We start from the raw sequence: 20,075 nt of genomic DNA on the forward strand, positions 1-20,075 counted from the left end.
ATCGCACAAATATTATATTTGGCATTTCAATAGTCACTTCAAGTTGATGTTTGTGTTTTTAATATATTAAAGTAACCACTTTAGTTGCACTATAACGTTTTTACCTACAAGAACAAATACAGTAATAAAACTTAAGTGTTTTGGAAGTGAAGTATTGTTATAATAGCTTATTCACAGTGATATTCTCACATTGGGCCCCATGCCCTGCTGTGTAGATGTAGGAGTTTCTGTGTGAGGCTGTGTGTGACTATGTATGTATGGAGCTGTGTTATCTCACAAGGAGGTGACCACTCTCTGAACTCCAGTGAAATTCCCTTGTATGAGCAGAGCACACAGGGGCAGCAGGCCCAGTCGCTCCACACTGCAGCGGAGGGACCACACATTAGCATGCTGATGACGTGAGCCGGGGCGCTGCACCTCTATGGGGCTGGGATTCCTGCTGGGGCTCCACAGCTGTTCCCCGGCCTGGGCTGGATGACAGCTCCATAAAAAGCTTGCCTGGGTTCTGGTCTGGAGAAACAGACATGCTATGTGCTTGTCCCTCAGCCCGAGTCTAAACTTCTCTGAACTGTAGGACACCTCTTTGGCCAAGCAGAGCATTAGCACAGCAGCTATAGGCCAACCAGATGCACACAGGAGGTCGTCACAGGGTTAGGGCACTGCAGATAGAACCTCAAACTGTGACTAAGCTAGGTTGAAATATCTAAGCCATCCGACATGTCATGCCAGCCATAATGTTTACCTGCTGGTTATACAACATATCTTTAGCAATAGATAGCTCAGAGGTTAGCACATCCAGTATACTACAGCTAGTCCTCTTAACGCCTGCGCCCCACATACCACCCTCAGTCAGACTAATTGGACGTGTCAGGCCCTCTGATAGGCTATACCATGTGTTATGCCATAAGCTACCCACTAGTAAGAGGAGTCCTGAAAAACAGTTCAATACTGCCAAAAGACATAAACAAGGTCCCATGAGAGGATAGGACACTTGATGAAGGGTTAAACACCAGCTCACCATCCATCTGACTATACTATTCCCTCATCCGTTTTAGCTTTAGGTTCATATTTTCCCCAGATTGTTGGTCAGTAGGATAACGTACAACAATAGGAACACACAGTACTGACAGACTAGCGCTGCGTGGTGTGTACACAGATCATCATTTCACAGTCATAGGATGATCAGTCCTGGGTTTTGAGTTATAAAGAAGACAAAATGGTTAAAACTATGAACTCAAAGTATGGTTTATTTAGTACACAAAATATCCTGTGAATTGTGATGGCATTACATGTAGGGCATTAAACATTGCCCCTGCACAAAGAGACTAACAGGGAAAACTCCAACCTCTCCTTCCTTTGTGACTGACAGACAGGCCTGCCAGTGTGGATGAAACTTCTGTAGAAGAACATTTCAAACGGAAATGGGGTTACGTGTTATCAATACCAACACTAAAAACCATAACGACAAACCAAACTGCTTAAGGCATTAAACATTTTCACACTTCACATTGGTACAGTGAAGGTAGCATCATTCCCTTTCATGAAACACAGCCTTTTCTTTCTGCTGGCTTGGCTTCTGTTACGGAGATGGACAGAGAAGCAGGCAGTTACTCGTTATGGTTGAGCTCCTGCTTGGGGGAATCTACCTCTGCTTCACTCGTACTCTCTCTACTTTCTCTAGCTGTATTTTTGGGGCCTGTATTTGGTCTGGGCCTCCGGTTGCTTGGACCTGGCCTCCTGCCTCCCCTCTGGCTCTTGGCCAGCTCAGCCTGCAGGTCGTGGCCGTTCAGGGAGAGCCCCTCCAGGGCGGCCAGGGCCTGGTCTGCAGCCTGGGGGTCTAAGTAGTCCAGGAAGGCCCGGTGCTGAGCACCCTGCCACGTGAGACGGATGGGGGCTGCCTCCCTCTCCCGGAGAGCAGTTTTCAGCTCGCTGACACGCAGCCCGGCAGGGATGCCCCCCAGGTACACTGTGGTCACGGTCAGGGGGGGCCTGCGCTCACGGGGCTCACCACCTTCCTCCCTGCCCTCTTGCCTGACTCCATCCCTGTCCACCTCTCTTCCCCTCCCCCTGGCCCCCTCCCGGCCTCCTCCTCTGCCTCTCCCCCTACTTCCATCTCTGCCCCCCTCACGGAAGCCCCCATTGCGGAATCCCCTGACCCTCCTACCCCCCTCTCTGCCTCCCTCCTGGCCTCCCTCCCCGTCACCCTCCCTACCCCCCTCTCTGTCCCCCTCCCTCCTCACTCTTGGTGGGCGTCGTCTGGGTTTCTGCTCAGTCTCCTCCCTGGACTCCCCGTTGAGGTCCCTCTCAGAGTCCTCTTGTGTGTTCCGTCTAGGCCTGCGCCTGGGCTCACGCCGGGGTCTATCACCCTCTGACCTGGGCTCTCTGTCCCTCCGGGGCTCCCTCCTGGCCCTTTCCCTGGGCTGCGGGGGAGGGTGGGTCCCCAGGGTCACATCCTTCCCTTGCTCCTCCTCCAAGGCCCGGAGCTTCTTCAGCACGGGGATCTTCTCCAGCATCTCAGCGTTCAGCTGCAGGTATACAACAGAACAGGCTCAGGGCTGCTCAAGGTCATATCACAGCAGGGCTGCTCAAGGTCATATCACAGCAGGGCTGCTCAAGGTCATATCACAGCAGGGCTGCTCAAGGTCAGCAAAGGCACTGGGTTAAGGGCAGCCCAACTCTCATGCCACGAAGAATGGGGTTTATTAAAGTGATGGGGTACAAACACAATCAAGAAAGCTAATGTTTGGTGCCTGCTCATGCCGTTTTAGGTGACCATGCAAATGTTTAGTGCATGCTAGATTGCTTATGAACTACACCAAAACCCATGCACAACTAGACTACTCAACAAACCTCAAAAGGCACAACAACCAACACAACAGTACTCCATAACACATCCATGCTTACAGTACTATACAGTACATGAATGAAGAGGAAACAGACTGACAAGAGTCTTCAGGAGCGCTGATAACCTCTCTGACCGTATCATCTTTATTATGGGGGGATATTCCACTTCCCTGGTAAGCTATATAAAGACAGCTCTCTGATTTCCCAGGGCAGAGTGTGTCTCCTAAGGCTGTGATGGCGGCTGCTCCTGTACAGGATATAATGGGCTATTGTTTTTACCTTGGCCCCGGTGCCCTCTCTTTAACTGGGCCCTGCACAGCCAGGCTGGCCCGGTGGAGAGGCCTTTGATGATCAGACATGGCCTTCCTGTCTACGAGGTCAGCATGGGTCCTCAGGACGGGCATGGTGGTCTTAAGGGACCACAGAGGTAGCGTGCGTGTGTGTGTAATGGGTATACTTCTACGGGAAGGTGAGCAAACAAAGCTCAAGCAACACGGTTTGAGGTGCAGCCAAAAGTCACTGGAAAACTACAGAAGATGGGCGCAACTTTGGCCTCATTTTGAAAGCTGTTTTCTAGCTCAAATCATTGAGGTGTCAGCCATTCAGCAACGTACAGCAACTAATAGCAGTCGTATTTGTAAAACCAGCAGCTGTAGCTAGCAGCAGCAACAGTAGTTAGAACAACTGCATAAGCAATGGAATGAATCATATTGAGCGACAGTAAACTGAGTGAGACTTAATGTTGTACCTTAGTCCAGATGACGCCCTGGGGCTTGGGGCGTTGGCAGTCTGTCTTGATGACTCTGGTCGGGGTGAGGATGTAGTCCACAGTGATGTCATGGCTCTCAATCAGATCCTCTGGGATGTCAACAACCTGCAGAAATACACAGCCATCAAGCACAGATACACATTGTAAAATAACAGGAATCTGGAGCATGAAGCAACACTCCAGGTTAAGACCAAACACAGTGTTTGACAACAGGCTAACCTGGCAGTCATGGACGATGGTAACCACCACAGTGGATTCCGTCACAGCCCCCATGCAGAGCATCATGGCATACTCCATGTCAGCAAAGCCCTCTCCTTTACCTATCCGGTAACCTGAGGAGAAAGGAGAGGTGAGATTAATCCTAACAGCATGGGTGTTGGTGCTGAGCCGGAACTTTCCTGGACCAGGGTAGGTGTCCACTGCCCACAGAGTTCTCTCTGCGGGCTCTCACCTTTCTCAGACACGGCCACAGAGCCAACCACCAGAAGATCCACCTGAACCTTGGAATCCAGACCCACAGGGACACTGAACTCCTTCACTCCCTGGAGAAGAAACAAAGAAAAGAAACAAAGAAAAAGTAAGAAAGGGTGAGAACGGGTGAGAACGGGTGAGAACGGGTGAGAACGGGTGAGAACTGGTGAGAACTGGTGAGAACGGGTGAGAACGGGTGCACCAGATCACAAGAAACATTGGATTCAAACATTTTACATTTGAAACCCGACACTCCAACTAGTCTGGGAACAAAGCATTCGGTCTTCTATGGTGGATTCACCAAGCTGTATAGAGTGACAGCATGTTCATGGAGATAATGAATGGGAAGTGGTGAATGAAGGAGGTAAAGTGAGATGTTGTGCACTGGATGGAGAGGGATAGGTAATGTGGCGTCGGGGTGGGTGTTGGGGGAGAAGTAGTGTTGAGCGATTAGTGCTTTTTGAGGTTGGTTCAGTTTATTACTACAAGGTTTTGATCATTTAAAAAAAAAACATGACATGCACTATGCATTATGTGCGTTGAATGCTGTAACAGAATACAACTACTAAAAGTCCCATGATGGTAGTGACTGCTTATCACTTATTAACCAGCAGTTATTCACATGACTAATATTGCAGTTGTGTATATTACATTTGTTTTATTTGATGACTTTATTATTTCATTCCAAGTGATCCTCTTCTCTATAGAGCTGCTGCCTATGCTGTCTGACAAAATCACTCTCTCAGTAGGTCTTCAAAGTTAATAAAGCACGAAGCAACTGCTCTCTATGTATCCCCTCTTGGTCGCACATTCTTCTATCTCTATGTATCCCCTCTTGGTCGCGCATTCTTCTATCTCTATGTATCCCCTCTTGGTCGCGCATTCTTCTATCTCTATGTATCCCCTCTTGGTCGCGCATTCTTCTATCTCTTACGTGGCAGGCGTAAAAGAAACAGACTGGACAAGTAGCCGCACAATGGATTATGTTGATTGGATTTAATGATCAAGTTTTCTGTACTAAACTATGTAGAACTTTGGCCTGTTGGAAACTACAATGTTGCACAGTTTGGGTATGATCCGATTTATCTCTAGAGAAATCGCAGCGCAATGAGCTCACAAAAAAAAAACAGAACAAAATGAAATTCAAATAATTGAACTGAAGTCAATTAGTTGTTTAAAAAACAAAAAAATGTCCAACATTTCATTTAATTGCTCAGCACTATTGAGAAGGGACCGGCTCACCTGCGAGGTGGAGCACACTCTCAGTTCTTCTTTGCTTGCTCCCTCAGGCGGGACAATCTTATTGAAGAGTCCTGTGCGAAGGCGAGGGGTCGGCACCAGCAGGGTTTTCCTCGCCTAGAAGCAAGAGGCCAGAGTTTAGTAAGCTAAGAGAATATAACCATAGACAGATGAGTAAAGGGTGTCTAATACAAATAACCATGGAGTGCTGGAATTAGGTTATGATCTGGTGATGAGACAACACTACTGAACCAATGGCCCAGGCTCATGGTGGCCTATGACCCAGGGCTACCTGCAGCACGGCCAGCCTCGCCCCCTCCAGCGGCTTGTCAGGGTCCACCTTCACCTCGTCAGTCTCATTGAATACCTGCAGCTCCGACACCTTGGCGCAGGCAGTGTGGGCACCCTGGGGACAGAGAGGGGGAGAGGGGGTAAGGAGAGAGGATGTGAGTGCACACTTACATCCAGGGTGATGTAGCGTGCCTGCTGCTGGGGTCGGTCCGGGTTCACTTTGACCGCCTGGCTGGACTTGAACTCCTGCAGGGCTGAGAGACGGTCACAGGCCGGGATCGCACCCTGACCGCATAGACAACCACATACAGCAAGACAAGCACGCATCCACACACACACACACACACACACACACACACAGGACAAGGGGTTCAAAAGCATGTGTCAAAAATACGTTTTCTGAAAATAGAGATTTTACCACAGGTCAAAGACAAAGGTACAATGATAGCTACTAGCTTACAATATGACATATCTAATAATTAGGCTAGCTATAGCCTGAAGAATCCAAGTTTAATTGCATAGAATTCTACTTCAGCAGAAATGAGCATTTGGATCAGGAAAGTTTCCTCTCACGACCTCTACATACCGGTTGTCTATCTGGTTGGTCCTTTTCAGGTAGGAATGTGAGACAAAACATCTTCAGAGTAGCGTTATCAACCTGACCTTCCGTGTGCTAGTCGTCTGTATATCGTTTGTATTCTCAATACTGATGCAATTTGCACGTGACAAAACACTTGTACAATATGGCCGAGCGTAACCGAACGACAAACACTAACAGATAATTGTGAGAAAACGTGCTTCAGTTGACTGAAGGTATGGCGAATAGGTCTGGCAGCACAACTGATTAGCAAACATACTGAACATTTAGAAATGTGACAAAACTGAATAAAAAGAAGGAACTACACTATGAAACAAAAGATAAACGACATAAAGAATGATAGTAATAAGCTTTGGAGCACCTTAAATGACATTTTGGGAAAAAAGGCACACTTGGCTCCATCATTCATAGAATCAGATGGCTCATTCACCACAAAACCCACAGATATTGCCAACTACTTTTTTTCATTTTTTTTTCCATTTGCAAGATTAGCAAACGCTACACATCCAAGTATAACTTACCAAATGATGAAAGACAAGCATTGTAATTTTGAATTCCGTAAAGTGAGTGTGGAAGAGGTGAAAAAATTGTTGTCTATCAACAATGACAAGCCACAGGAGTCTGACAACTTGGATGGAAAATTACTGAGGATAATAGTGGACAATATTGCCACTCCTATTTTCCACATCTTCAATCTAAGCCTACTAGAAAGTGTGCCCTCAGGCCTGGACAGAAGCAAATGTCATTAATCTACCCAAGAATATTAAAGTCCCCTTTACTGGCTCAAATAGCTGACCAATCAGCCTGCTACCAACCCTTAATAAACTTTGGAAAAATGGTTTGACCAGATACAATGCTATTTTACAGGAAACAATTGACAGACTCTCAGCATGATTATAGGGAATTACATTCAACAAGCACAGCACTTACACAAATGACAGATTGGCTGAGAAGAAATTATGATAAGACTGTGGGGCTGTTTTGTTAGACTTCAGTGCGGCTTTTGACAATATCGATCAGTGTGCTGCTAGAAAAACGTATGCGTATATACACGTCAGCTACTACAGCGACTGAAACACTTAGAGCTGTGGTTAGTTTCAGAATGGGTAGCAAGGAATAAGTTAGTCCTAAATACTTCCAAAACTAAAAGCATTGTATTTGGGACAAAAAAACCCACATCCAAATCTTGTAATAAATAATATGGAAATTGAGCAAGTTGAGGTGACTTGTATCCCTGGATTTTAAACCGTCATGGTCAAAACATGTTGATACAACAGTAGCTAAGATGGGGAGAAGTCTATCCATAATAAAGCTCTTTTCTGCCTTCTTAACAGTACTATCAATAAGGCAGGTCCTACAGGACCTAGTTTTGTCGCACCTGGACTACTGTTCAGTCGTGCGGTCAGGTGACAATTGGCTCAGAACAGGGCAGCAAGGATGGCACTTAAATGTACACGGAGTGCTAACATGAATAACATGCATGTCAATCTCTCATGGCTCAAAGTGGAGGAGAGATTGGCTTCAACACTATTTGTTTTTGTAAGAAGTGTTGACTAGATGAATGCACCGAGCTGTCTGTTTAAACTACTGGCACACAGCTCGGACACCCATGCATACCTCACAAGACATGTCACCAGAGGGCTCTTCACAATCCCCATGTCCAGAACAGACTATGGGAGGCACACAGTACTACATAAAGCCATGACTACATAAAACCCTATTCCACATTAGGTAACTGACGCAAGCAACAGAATCAGATTTTAAAAAAACATAAAAATACACCTTATGAAACAGTGGGTACTATGAAGAGACACGTACACGCACACAAACGCTAGTACACGCACTCTACACACACGTACATTGTAATAAAGTTGTATGGTGGTATTATACATTTTGTATTTTAGATATGTAGTGGTGTAATAATGTTATATAAAACCCTCTTAGGCCTCACTCCCCCCCATATCTGAGATATCTACTGCAGCCTTCATCCTGATACAACACCCATTCTGCCAGTCACATTCTGTTTAAGGTCCCCAAAGTACACACATCCCTGGGTCGCTCCTCTTTTCAGTTCGCTGCAGCTAGCGACTGGAACAAGCTGCAACAAACACTCAAACTGGACAGTTTTATCTCCATCTCTTCATTCAAAGACTCAGTCATGGACACTCTTACTGACAGTTGTGGCTGCTTTGTGTGATGTATTGTTGTCTCTACCTTCTTGACCTTTGTGCTGTTGTCTGTGCCCAGTAATGTTTGTACCATGTTTCATGCTGCTACCATGTGTTATCATAGGATGGCAGCAACACATGTTTTCTTAGGTCTCTCTTTATGTACTGTTGTCTCCCTTGTCGTGATGTGCATTTTGTCCTATATATTATTTATTTATCCCAGCCGCCATCCCCGCAGGAGGTCTTTTGCCAGGCCGTCATTGTAAATAAGAATTTGTTCTTAACTGACTTGCCTAGTTAAAAAAAGATGAAATACATTTTTAAATATGATGTACCGTGTTTATCTTTTGTTTTGTGTGTAATGTAAGTGCCTTAATCGGTTTGGACCCCAGGAAGAGTAACTGCTGCCTTGGCAGAAGCTAATGGGGATCCCTAATAAATACAAATATATTCGGCTATTGTTAACATAATGTGCAAAAAGTCGGGTAAACACTTTTCTATTGATACCTGATCTCAACCTCCTACAGCCAAAAAGACCAATAGCATGTACAACCGGTAAAGTGTAAATATTGTTTTATTCAACATTGTCTTGTAGAGACACTTTTTTACAGCTACTTTCAGACTGACGTCATGGAGTAACCATGGTAGCAGTCTGATGTTTAGGTAAGGCTTGCTAGACATTTATTAGTGCAGACCAATGGCTATGGAGAGCGCACAATGAACATTTTACAAGACTTTTCAAAATGGCTATATGGGACCTTACCAGCAGCACATGCAAAAGATACATTTAAACTACAGACAAACATGGTTTCAAACTTGATATTTTGACAACTACTAAGAGGGTTAGGTTTAGGAATAATTCAATCAAATTGCAGTACACTGAACCTCCAGAAATGCCCTACCTTAAAATTGGGGATTCTGTTGTGAACAGGCCTTGGAAAGTTTGCAAGATTCTTAGCTTCAATGTAATCCCAAACTTTCTCTCGGATGTCCCATTTCGTGGCACCTAAACAGAAAACAATTCACATGCTTGATGAAATGACAGTTTTGAAGAAAGGGTAATGTAAATCCCAACTTCATAACGGCAACGGCTAGGCTACCATCCATTGGCATGCGTTAGCATTAGTGACTTTACGCTAAACAAACAGCAATCATTTACCGGGATTAATCGTAATAACGGCCTCCATTATCCTGTCGTCGAAGATGCAGAAAATTCTCACAAATCACTGACTATTAGTCAAACTATCACAAAGTGACCACAGATTGATTTGCGCACGTGGGAGTTCTGTAACATTGTAGCAACAGCTGCTTGTCAGGGATGTTTTTTTTCTGTATGGTAGCTCGGAAAGACCAAACCTTACACCGTCAAAAGCAAACGTGGGGTGCATTCATTAAGCTGATTCTGTTACAAAACGTATAACGCAAGCAACCGTAACTAACAGGGAAGGACATTCCTAAATTTGTCCAAAAGAAACTATCGATTTAGAACGTTTTGCAACTGTTTGGACTAATGATTGTACATGTCGATTCTCCATTGGGAAATCGAACACTGCACACAGGCTAAATCAATGTCTCAAGCACTCAGATAAGTGTCTAATTAAAATGTTTTATTACTAAGCAGAAGGACAGTCTAATCAGTCACAATTATTTTATGGCTTTAATGGACATATGAACACAGCAAGATAAAAATACTAAATAAATGTTGAACAATTGCTAAATAAAAAACATTAAAAAAAAGACAACCATTAAATATTAAAATGGCCAAAATATGATACAAAATAAGGAAAAGGCAAAGAAAGCCTCATATACTGTAACCTAATAGCAGACTGCTTGGCATCACTGGACTGGAGGGCAACAGCATGGACACTCCTAGAACAACATTTGACATAGTGAACATTCAGCTCTACAGGTCACTCTGTGCGTCTTTGTGTCCAGCAGTATGCAGTCCTTTGGGGAAGTCTTCTGTCCAGAACTGGGCTCTCTTCTCTGAGACACTGCCCAGCCCGGATCTGTAGTGAACGTCGGCCCATCAAGCATACTCTATCCATTAGGGTTACTACAGGAACAGAGAGAAAACCCATTGGCATCATATGAGCTAGTGCACTTATGAATACTTCCTTTTACATAGTGTATTCAGACCGCTTTACTTTCTCCACATTGTTACATTGCAGCCTTACTCAGAATAGATTTAAGACAACAAATCCTCAATCTACACACAATACCCCATAATGACAAAGCGAAAAAATACAGAAATACGGTATTAACAAGTATTCAGACCCTTGCTATGAGACTCGAAATTTAGCTCAGGTGCATCCTGTTTCCATTGATCATCATTGAAATGTATCTACAACTTGATTGGAGTCCATCTGTGGTAAATTTAATTGATTGGACATGATTTGGAAAGGCACACACCTGTCTATATAAAAAAGGTCCCACAGTTGACAGTGCATGTCAGAGCAAAAACTAAGCCATGAGTTCGAAGGAATTGTCTGCAGAGCTCTGAGACAGGATTGTGTCGAGGTACAGATCGAGGGAAGGGTACCAAAACAATTCTGCAGCATTGAAGGTCTCCAAGAACAGTGGCCTCCATTCTTAAATAGAATAAGTTAGGAACCACCAAGACTCTTCCTAGAGCTGGCTGCCCGGCCAAACTGAGCAATCAGGGGAGAAGGGCCTTGGTCAGGGAGGTGACCAAGAACCCGATGGTCACTCTGACAGAGCTCCAGAGTTCCTCTGTGGATATAGGAAAACTTTCCAGGAGGACAACCATCTCTGCAGCACCACCAATTAGGCCTTTATGGTAGTGGCCAGACAGAAGCCACTCCTCAGTAAAAAGGCACATGACAGCCAACTTGAAGTTTGCCAAAATGCACCTAAAAAGACTCGGACAATGAAAAACAAGATATTTATGGTCTGATGAAACCAATATGGAACTATTTGGCCTGAATGCCAAGCATCACGTCTGGAGGAAACCTGGCACCATCCCTACGGCGAAGCATCGTGATGGCAGCATCATGCTGTGGGGATGTTCTTCAGCGGCAGGGACTGGGAGACTAGTTAGGATCGAGGGACAGACAAACAGAGCAAAATACAGAGAGATCGTTGATGAATACCTGCTCCAGAGCACTCAGGACCTCAGACTGGGGTGAAGGTTAATCTTGCAACAGGACAACAACCCGAAGCACACAGCCAAAACAAGGCAGGAGTCACGTCGGGACAAGTCTCTGAATGTTATTGAGTGGCCCAGCCAGAGCCCGGACTTGAACCCGATTGTACATCTCTGGAGAGACATGAAAATAGTTGTGCAGCAATGCTCCCCCTCCAACCTACAGAGCTTGAGAGGATCTGTAGTGAAGAATGAGAGAAACTCCCAAAATACAGGTGTGCCAAGCTTTTAGCGTCATACCCAAGAAGACTCAAGGCTGTAATCGCTGCTAAACATGCTTCAACAAAGTACTGAGTAAAGGGTCTGAATACTTATGTAAAAGTAATATTTCCTTTTTTTATACAATTGCAAACATTTCTAAACCTGTTTTTGCTTTGTCATTATAGGGTATTGTGTGTAGATTGATGTGTGGGGGAAAAAACAATTTAATCAATTTTATAATAAGGTTGTAACAGTGCCAAGTCTAGGACAAAAAGGCTTCTCAACAGTTTCTACCCCCAAGCCATAAGACTCCTGAACAGGTAACCAAAGGGTTACCCGGACTACTTGCATCGTGTGCAAGTAATCCAGGTAACCCCCCCCCAACCCAACCCCTCTTTTACGCTGCTGCTCCTCTCTGTTTATCATATGCATAGTCACGTTAACTATGCATTCATGTACATACTACCTCAACTGGCCCGACCACCCAGGGCTCCTGCACATTGGCTAACTGGGCTGAATTGGGTCCCGCCACCCCCTCTTTTACACTACTGCTACTCTCTGTTCATCATATGCAGTCACTTTAACCATACCTACATGTACATACTACCTCAATCAGCCTGACTAACCGATGTCTGTATGTAACCTCGCTACTGTTATTTTCAAATGTCTTTTTACTGTTTTATTTCTTTACTTACACACACACACTTTTTTTTCCCACACTATTGGTTAGAGCCTGTAAATAAGCATTTCACTGTAAGGTCTACACCTGTTGTCTTCGGCGCACATGACAAATAAACTTTGATTTGAAATGTGAAAAGTCAAGGGGTCTGAAAACGTTCCGAACGCACCGTACTACTATGACCCAATGCAATTGGTGGTTGAGCTACTATAAATGTCCTATATAGAGTAACCACTAAGTAGATATGAAAAGCATACCTGATACATAGTAGCACTTTTGTTGTTGCATACAGTAGGGAGTCTTAAACTGTCCTTTGTCTAATATGAACTCTTCTGTAACTTATTTACAAATCTATTTACTCAGAACTTCTGGCGGAATGAAAACTTGATTGCATGACAGAAATCTGGTTATTGTTACAAATATGTGTTGAAGCTTCTCCAACTAAATACACAGAGCGAGAGAACAAGGGACCTCACCCTGTTCTGGCAAAGTCCAGTATTTCATCATGGTTCTGCTAAGCTGTCGTTCCTCCTCTGTCGTGTTATCTATGAGTGGAAAACCTTTTCAATTCTGTCATTTCCAAGAAAAGCTGCAGAGATCGTTACAGGCTCAGCAGAATATCATCTTCCTCAGTCTTTTGTCATGTAACAATATTAACATCTGATTATGTTGATTTCACAGTAACTTGTTACTCATGTTATTGTTATGAACAGTTACCCCAGAATTTGATATAAAAACAAGGTTTTCAAATATTTTTAGCCTACAATTTCTCCAGAATAATAATAATAATAAAAAAACATTTTTTACCGATCACTGTCATCTGTCCAAAAGGGGGCAGCAAACAAAGCCTACCTCAGTGGTCTGCTTTCACAAAGCCTGGTCTGCTGGATGTGAACATGGAGGGGCGCTGCTGGAACTCATAGTAGATCAAGCAACCAGAATCTTACATTACACACGTATCTGTCTATGCATCTGTGAATACCAACAGAACATGTCTGTCAACAACAAAAAGTCTTAATCATTTAGATACGTCTTAAAATTATTTATTCATAATGTCTTCTAGGAGGTTTCTAAAGAGAATAAGAAATAAATAAAAATATGGCATCTGATTGGTATAGTTCCCAGTGTATGCCTCACCCCTACACCCCCGGGACCACAATCAGTAGATCTCCCATAAGCTCCAAGGAGGCATCTCTGATCCCCACGGGGTCCTTCATGTCACCAAAGTACTCCTCTACGATGATCCCCGGGGCAGAGTCTGGCAGATGCTACCAGGGAGATACAGGGTTTAAAATACAGCTCATGGACCAGACTGCTAGATGTTTTATTATAAAGCTGCCACCAGGGTTGGGGAGTAACTGATTACAAAACAAAAAGTAGTGTATTAAGTGTCACTAGTGGATTTTTAATATACCATGTATGTATGTATGTATGTATGTATGTATGTATGTATGTATGTATGTATGTATGTATGTATGTATGTATGCATGCATGCATGCATACATACATACACTGTATACACAGTACTGATCAAAGTTTGGACCCACCTACTCATTCAAGGGTTTATTTTTACAATTTTCTACATTGTAGAATAGAAACTATAAAATAACACATATGGAATCATGTAGTAACTAAAAAAGTGCTAAATCAAAATATATTTTAGATTCTTCAAAGTAGCCACCCTTTGCCTTGATGACAGCTTTGCACACTCTTGGCATTTTCTCAACCAGCTTCATGAGGAATGCTTTTCCAACAGTTTTGAAGGAGTTCCCACATATGCTGAGCACTTGTTGGCTGCTTTTCCTTCACTCTGCGGTCCAACTCATCCCAATTGGGTTGAGGTTGGGTGATTGTGGAGGCCAGGTCATCTGCTGCAGCACTCCATCACACTCCATCTTGGTCAAATAGCCCTTACATGGCCTGGAGGTATGTTTTGGGTCATTGTCCTATTGAAAAACAAAATGATAGTGGTACTAAGCATAAACCAGATGGGATGGCGTATTGCTGCAGAATGCTGTGGTAGCCATGCTGGTTAAGTGTGCCTTTGAATTCAAAATAAATCACAGACAATGTCACCAGCAAAGCACCCTCACACCACCTCCATGCTTCATGGTGTGAACCACACATGGAGATCATCCTTTCACCTACTCTGCGTCTCACAAAGACACGGCGGTTGGAACCAAAAATCTCCAATTTGGACTCAGACCAAAGGACAGATTTCCACCAGTCTAATGTCCATTGCTTGTGTTTCTTGGCCCAAGCAAGTCGCTTCTTCTTGGTGTCCTTTAGTAGTGGTTTCTTTGCAGCAATTCGACCATGAAGGCCTGATTCACAGTCTCCTCTGAACAGTTGATGTTGAGATGTGTCTGTTACTTGAACTCTGTGAAGCATTTATTTGGGATGCAATTCCTGAGGCTGGTAACTCTAATGAACTCCGCAGCAGAGATAGCTGTGGGTCTTCCTTTCCTGTGGCGATCCTCATGAGAGCCAGTTTCATAACGCTTGATGTTTTTTGCAACTGCGCTTGAAAAAAAAACATTCAAAGTCCTGAATTTTCCGGATTAACTGACCTTCATGTCTTAAAGTAATAATGGACTTGTTTCTCGTTGCTTATTTGAGCTGTTCTTGACATATGTTAATTTGCCTGTTAATAAAAATGCATTCCAGGTGACTACCTCATGAAGCTGGTTGAGAAAACACCAAGAGTGTGCAAAGCTGTCATCAAGGCAAAGGGTGGCTACTTTGAAGAATCTCAAATAACATTGATTTGTTTAACACTTTTGGTTACTACATGATCCCATGCGTGTCATTTCATAGTTTTGATGTCTTCACTATTATTATTATTCAATGTAGAAAATAGTCAAAATAAAAACCCTTGAATGAGTAGGTGTCCAAACTTTTGACTGGTACTGTGTATTTCCCAGAGCGTACAGACTTGTTTTGTAGATCCTTTAGAATACTCGATTATTCCATGTCAAGCAGCTGCAAAACTTGTTTGTCTTTTTCGACAAATCCCAATCTTTAGCCTGCCTATTATCAGACAAACGGCATTTATAGTTTGCATAAAGCCTACCCACCATTCTATATTAACCAATCAAGTAGCAGTCTTGTGTGACAAAGGAGGAACTCTAGGATCTCCTCTTAAATCTACAGGTTGATAATACTCTCATCATCCCAGTGTGTATTTTCCTGCACACAACATGGTATTAAAAAAGTGGAAGTGAAGTTCAGATTGTTCTTTCACCAGCAAAAATATTGTAATCAGACTACAGACACTTTTTAAAAGCTAAATTATTCCTTTGTGGATTACTTTTAAATTCAGAAATGATGATTGCGAAAAAAAAATGCATGACATTCAATTCAGCAATGAAAAAAGGCACAAATTTAAGTTAGTTCCACCTGAGCGAGTCTGACCACAAGTCAGAGACCACCTTGATGACACACCAAATGCATTTGATGGATCCTTTTCATCTTCTAATGCCTCTTAAGGAGAAGGTAATCAAAAAGCAACTGAAAGGAATCCAAAAGTTGCACTACTGATTACAATTTTGGACAGGAAACTAGTAACTCTAAAAAGTTAGATTTAGAAAGTAACCTACCCAACCCTGGCTGATACCCTAGTTCACTAACCAGTTTCTGAAGCATAAACACCAGGATCATCATGTTTTCACGGGTCATTCCAAGATCCCATCCAGGAAACAGGAAAAACTGGTAAAAAATAATGATAAAAGTACATTTACCTGTAAAATATACGACATGTCTTCATGCAGGGACATACATGTGGGAGCATCCAGCCATACTCATGGTTGTTGATCCCTAGGATGCTGGGGAAGCTCAAGAAGCTCTTGGTCTGCACTACTTCCTCCAGGTTGGTAGGGATGACTGTCCCATCCCTGCGCACAGACAGAACCATCTCCCCCTGTGGAGAGAGAGGATGGGCCCCAGAATGGAAGTCACAAACAGCCATGTTGTTGCATTCAACAGCGCTATACAGTATAAGTTAGCTAAAGCAGAAACAGCCTGGAATTCAGATACATACACCCCACATACTGTAGGGTGAGTGTGAGGCTCAGAACAAACCTACCAGCGCAGGTGTAGCCACCTCTATGTCCTGTGGGCTGAGGGTACTGAGGCAGGTCATGAGCTCTGCAGTCATCACTGGGACAGCCTGCTCTCTGTGCCACCAGCTGAAGGAAGGAGATTAAAACCAGAGCATTTGAATGACTGTAATTACAACACATTACATTGTACCAGAATAATTAAGACAGTCAGAAAACCACTGAAGGTTTTACCATTTCTGATATTGTATATGAACCAATGTATGGGATCCTTGAGACTTGCTGTTATGATCAGCACACAGTGAAACAGCAGATCACCTGTGCAGCAGGTTTGGGGTCATCCTGGATGAACATAGAGATGAGGGGGTTCTCCACTCTGACTGATGGCCTTGTGGAACAGTCCTGATGACAGACAACTTTGGATCAGTGCCCAAAGTAAGCCTACATACAGACAGCCATTGCATCTTTCTGTATCAGCAGGTATCCGTTTTCCTAGATACACAGTACACACATGTAAAAAGACAGCAACACCACCAGCAGACTCTCCAAAAATGGTGACAGATCCTGGGTCTCCCCCAAAGCTGCTGATGGTCTCCTGCACCCAGCGCAGGGCACACACCTGGTTCAGAATACCCACACCTGGTTCAGAATTCCTCTGGCTCTCCCTCTGACCAGTCTGCCCTCCAGCTGACCATAACTAGTATGAAGCTGGAAGAGGCTCTCTCTGTCCCCTGGAAAAGATTTACATGTTATAGAAAAGGGATTGTAGTAGTCTGTCAAAGGATGCATTAATTGGGAAAGGAGCAATTTACAAGCATACCATATACATACATACATACATACCTTCTTGTTTACAGCTAATTAATCCATTTCATAGTTGCTAAAATGTGAATTAAACAGGACATACATTCTTACCTGCGACTGTATGGAAACACAAACAGGCTCAGACTTATCCATGCGAGCAGGACTCTTCTGCCCTGACCCATCATAGTGGTGCCAGAGAGATTATCCATTCACATCAGTAGAATATCCAACCACATGAAGATCTATTTCAGCAGTTGCCGGTTTACATAATCTCTATACATCAATGCACATTACATCCATATCCAGTGAGTAACCAAATATCAATACATTAGAGAGAAAAGTATGCCCTCCAGCTAAAGGAATATGAACCGTATGGAGCCCCAATTCAGTTAAATGCCTTCAGTAAATCTGTGGGAGACTGAGGATTGAGCTGCTCTTTATATCACAGGCTGGCGTTGGAAACTCCAATGCAACCTGTTATGGATTTTCTTAAAAGCCAGCCGAGTTGATTCAGTCATGATCGAATGTCAAACAGCAGTTTGAAAAGGCGGAGTCTTCTGAAAGAACATCCTGGTTCATTTTAATCTGTTATAGCTGCCTGGACATGCACTATGGAATTAGACGTCATGCTACCAACTCCACTTATTTATCTTGGGTCTACATTTCTGCCGAGTTCAGAGTGTGCAGAACATCAATAATGACATGATATCAGGCAATCAACTATGAGTAAATTACCTTCAGTTTGGCGCAGGACTAGACCTTGCGCTAACCTGGACAGAGATTACATTGGACTAACATCATTGGCAATACAGTAACCTAAACTGCTGGTTACAGCAGGCTGTAATGTACCTTTTAAAAGTCCCTGGTGTCACGTATATTCCCTCTCCAACGCTCTAGGTCACCAGGCTGCTCATTATTACGCACACCTGTCACCATCGTTTCGCGCACCAGCGACTCATCAGACTCACCTGGACTTCATCACCTTCCTGATTACCTTCCCTATGTCGGTCACTTCCTTTGGTTCTTTCCCTAGACGTTCTTTTTTTCTGTTTCAGTGTTTCATGTCTGTACGCTACTCGTGTTCCTTGTTTTGCTCTATGTTCATTTATTTATTAAATACACTCCCTGAACTTGCTTCCCGACTCCCAGCGTGCTCATCACACCTGGTTTTAATGGGATGTGGAATAAGGAATGCATCAAATAAATTATGGGATTATATAGTAAACTAGTTGAATGCAAACAACCCACAATAAAATACAGTTTATAGGCTAGGCTATAATAGTATTATAATAGTCAACTATCATTTTCAACTATCATGCATTACAGTAAAAGCAGAACTTGAGGCAGCTACTTCAAATAATTTGCAAAAGGAAATAAATACCTTTACTCACCAGTGAACGCTGCTCTCCAATTGATAACTCGGTGCAATATCAGGGATTGACATGATTAAAGTCTGCTGTTAAATAACCTGACAATCTTTCAATACGAAGGAACCGGAAATATCAGTTTTAGTCTACAGGAATTCTGTGCAGTTTGGTTGTTTTCAGTAAAAAAAGAAAAGGCGCATGCCCAATGAGGCAACCGAGCAGGATCAATTTGACCGATTTTATGTAAATCCCTGACTGTCGCCTAGGGATAGTCACGTGTATCCACTAGAGTTCCTGCCTGCACCCAGATGCCGTTACCATGGAAGTAGGACAGACTGAGGCAGTTGTGCTAAGTGCCGACAAAGGCATAAAAGACAGAGGCAGTCTCAGGCTAGCAGGCTCGTGTAAAATGGATGTCTCTATTCCATTTAAGTAAATCAAGCTGCAGTCCACAACAGAAAAACACACTCACCACGAAACGTCTACCCCCAAGCCATGAGACTGCTAAATGGTTAACCAAATAGCTACCAGGACTATCTACATTGACCCTTTTTGCACTAACTTTTTAAACTCCTCACATATGCTGCTGCTACTGCTTATTATCTATCCTGTTACTTATATGTACATATCTACCTCACTTACCTCCTAACCCTGCACATATTTTATGTATTTATTATTCAATATTTTATCAGGGAGTCATACTGTGACCAAGGTCTCTTTTACAGATGAGCCCAGAATTACATACATTACAGATAATACACACATCAAAATATAAATACAAAATGCAAGCAGAAAGAGAAACATGGTCATAATAACAAACACAGCAATCAGTAAAAAGGTCCTCAATTCTTTGGCCTAGAGGCAGAAAAACATTACATTTTAAGAACATTTTGAAGATTGTTTCACAGATAAGGTGCAAAATAACTCAAAGCTGATTTACCTAACTCATTAGAGACCAAAGGAGTTTCCAGAGTTATCCATCCTTGAGCTCAGGTGTAGTAACTCATATGTCTAAAGATGAGTAATGATGTTACGTACAATGGGACTTTTTGTAAAAAAGGCTTTATAAATGAAAACATATCAATGTATCAACCTATGTGACATCAGAGGGCCAACCAACTTTCTGGTAGAGAATGCAGACATGAGTACTAAAACCATCACTCGTAATAAAGCACAGTGTGCTAGGATAAACTGTATCTAATGGCTTTAATGAAGTGGCAGCTACGTTCATTTAGATGATGTGACCGATGGGAACTTTGACTGAATAATCTGCTTTCAACTATTAAGCGAGAGGCAGGACCTATTTCTATTGAATAACCACATGTTTATTCTCAGCTTCTTAACTAACTCCTCAATATGCTTTTTAAAAGACAGCTTTTCATCTATCCAGATGCCCAGATATTTGTAAGCATGGCTCGAT

At 43.2% G+C, this 20,075-nt stretch overlaps 2 protein-coding genes across 11 annotated transcripts; both read right to left on the minus strand.

Annotated features, from left to right (window-relative positions):
* Nucleotides 1–1,223: 1,223 nt before the first annotated feature.
* On the minus strand, nucleotides 1,224–9,710 carry LOC115167166 (methenyltetrahydrofolate synthase domain-containing protein). The gene is made up of 8 exons (XM_029721316.1): nucleotides 9,540–9,710; nucleotides 9,283–9,386; nucleotides 5,616–5,729; nucleotides 5,327–5,440; nucleotides 4,065–4,155; nucleotides 3,833–3,945; nucleotides 3,593–3,718; nucleotides 1,224–2,525 (listed from the first exon to the last, which is right to left on the minus strand). The coding sequence occupies exons 1-8, from the start codon at nucleotides 9,565–9,567 to the stop codon at nucleotides 1,608–1,610; spliced, it is 1,608 nt and encodes a 535-aa protein (XP_029577176.1). The 5' UTR covers nucleotides 9,568–9,710; the 3' UTR covers nucleotides 1,224–1,607.
* Nucleotides 9,711–9,966: 256 nt separating this feature from the next.
* Nucleotides 9,967–19,130, minus strand: LOC115167167 (carboxylesterase 3-like). 10 transcript variants are annotated; one of them, XM_029721319.1, is made up of 8 exons: nucleotides 18,680–19,130; nucleotides 17,104–17,215; nucleotides 16,803–16,976; nucleotides 16,511–16,613; nucleotides 16,205–16,345; nucleotides 16,057–16,134; nucleotides 12,903–13,694; nucleotides 9,967–10,436 (listed from the first exon to the last, which is right to left on the minus strand). In XM_029721319.1, the coding sequence occupies exons 3-7, from the start codon at nucleotides 16,946–16,948 to the stop codon at nucleotides 13,566–13,568; spliced, it is 597 nt and encodes a 198-aa protein (XP_029577179.1). In that variant the 5' UTR covers nucleotides 16,949–16,976; nucleotides 17,104–17,215; nucleotides 18,680–19,130; the 3' UTR covers nucleotides 9,967–10,436; nucleotides 12,903–13,565. The 10 variants fall into 10 exon arrangements, with proteins under 10 accessions (XP_029577179.1, XP_029577180.1, XP_029577178.1 ...); XM_029721320.1 differs by having other exon boundaries at nucleotides 18,670–19,130; XM_029721318.1 differs by lacking the exon at nucleotides 18,680–19,130 and adding an exon at nucleotides 17,400–18,251.
* Between the last annotated feature and the right edge of the window lie 945 nt (nucleotides 19,131–20,075).

The sequence above is a fragment of the Salmo trutta genome, chromosome 29, assembly GCF_901001165.1.
Source record: "Salmo trutta chromosome 29, fSalTru1.1, whole genome shotgun sequence".
Classification (NCBI taxonomy): Eukaryota; Metazoa; Chordata; class Actinopteri; order Salmoniformes; family Salmonidae; genus Salmo; species Salmo trutta.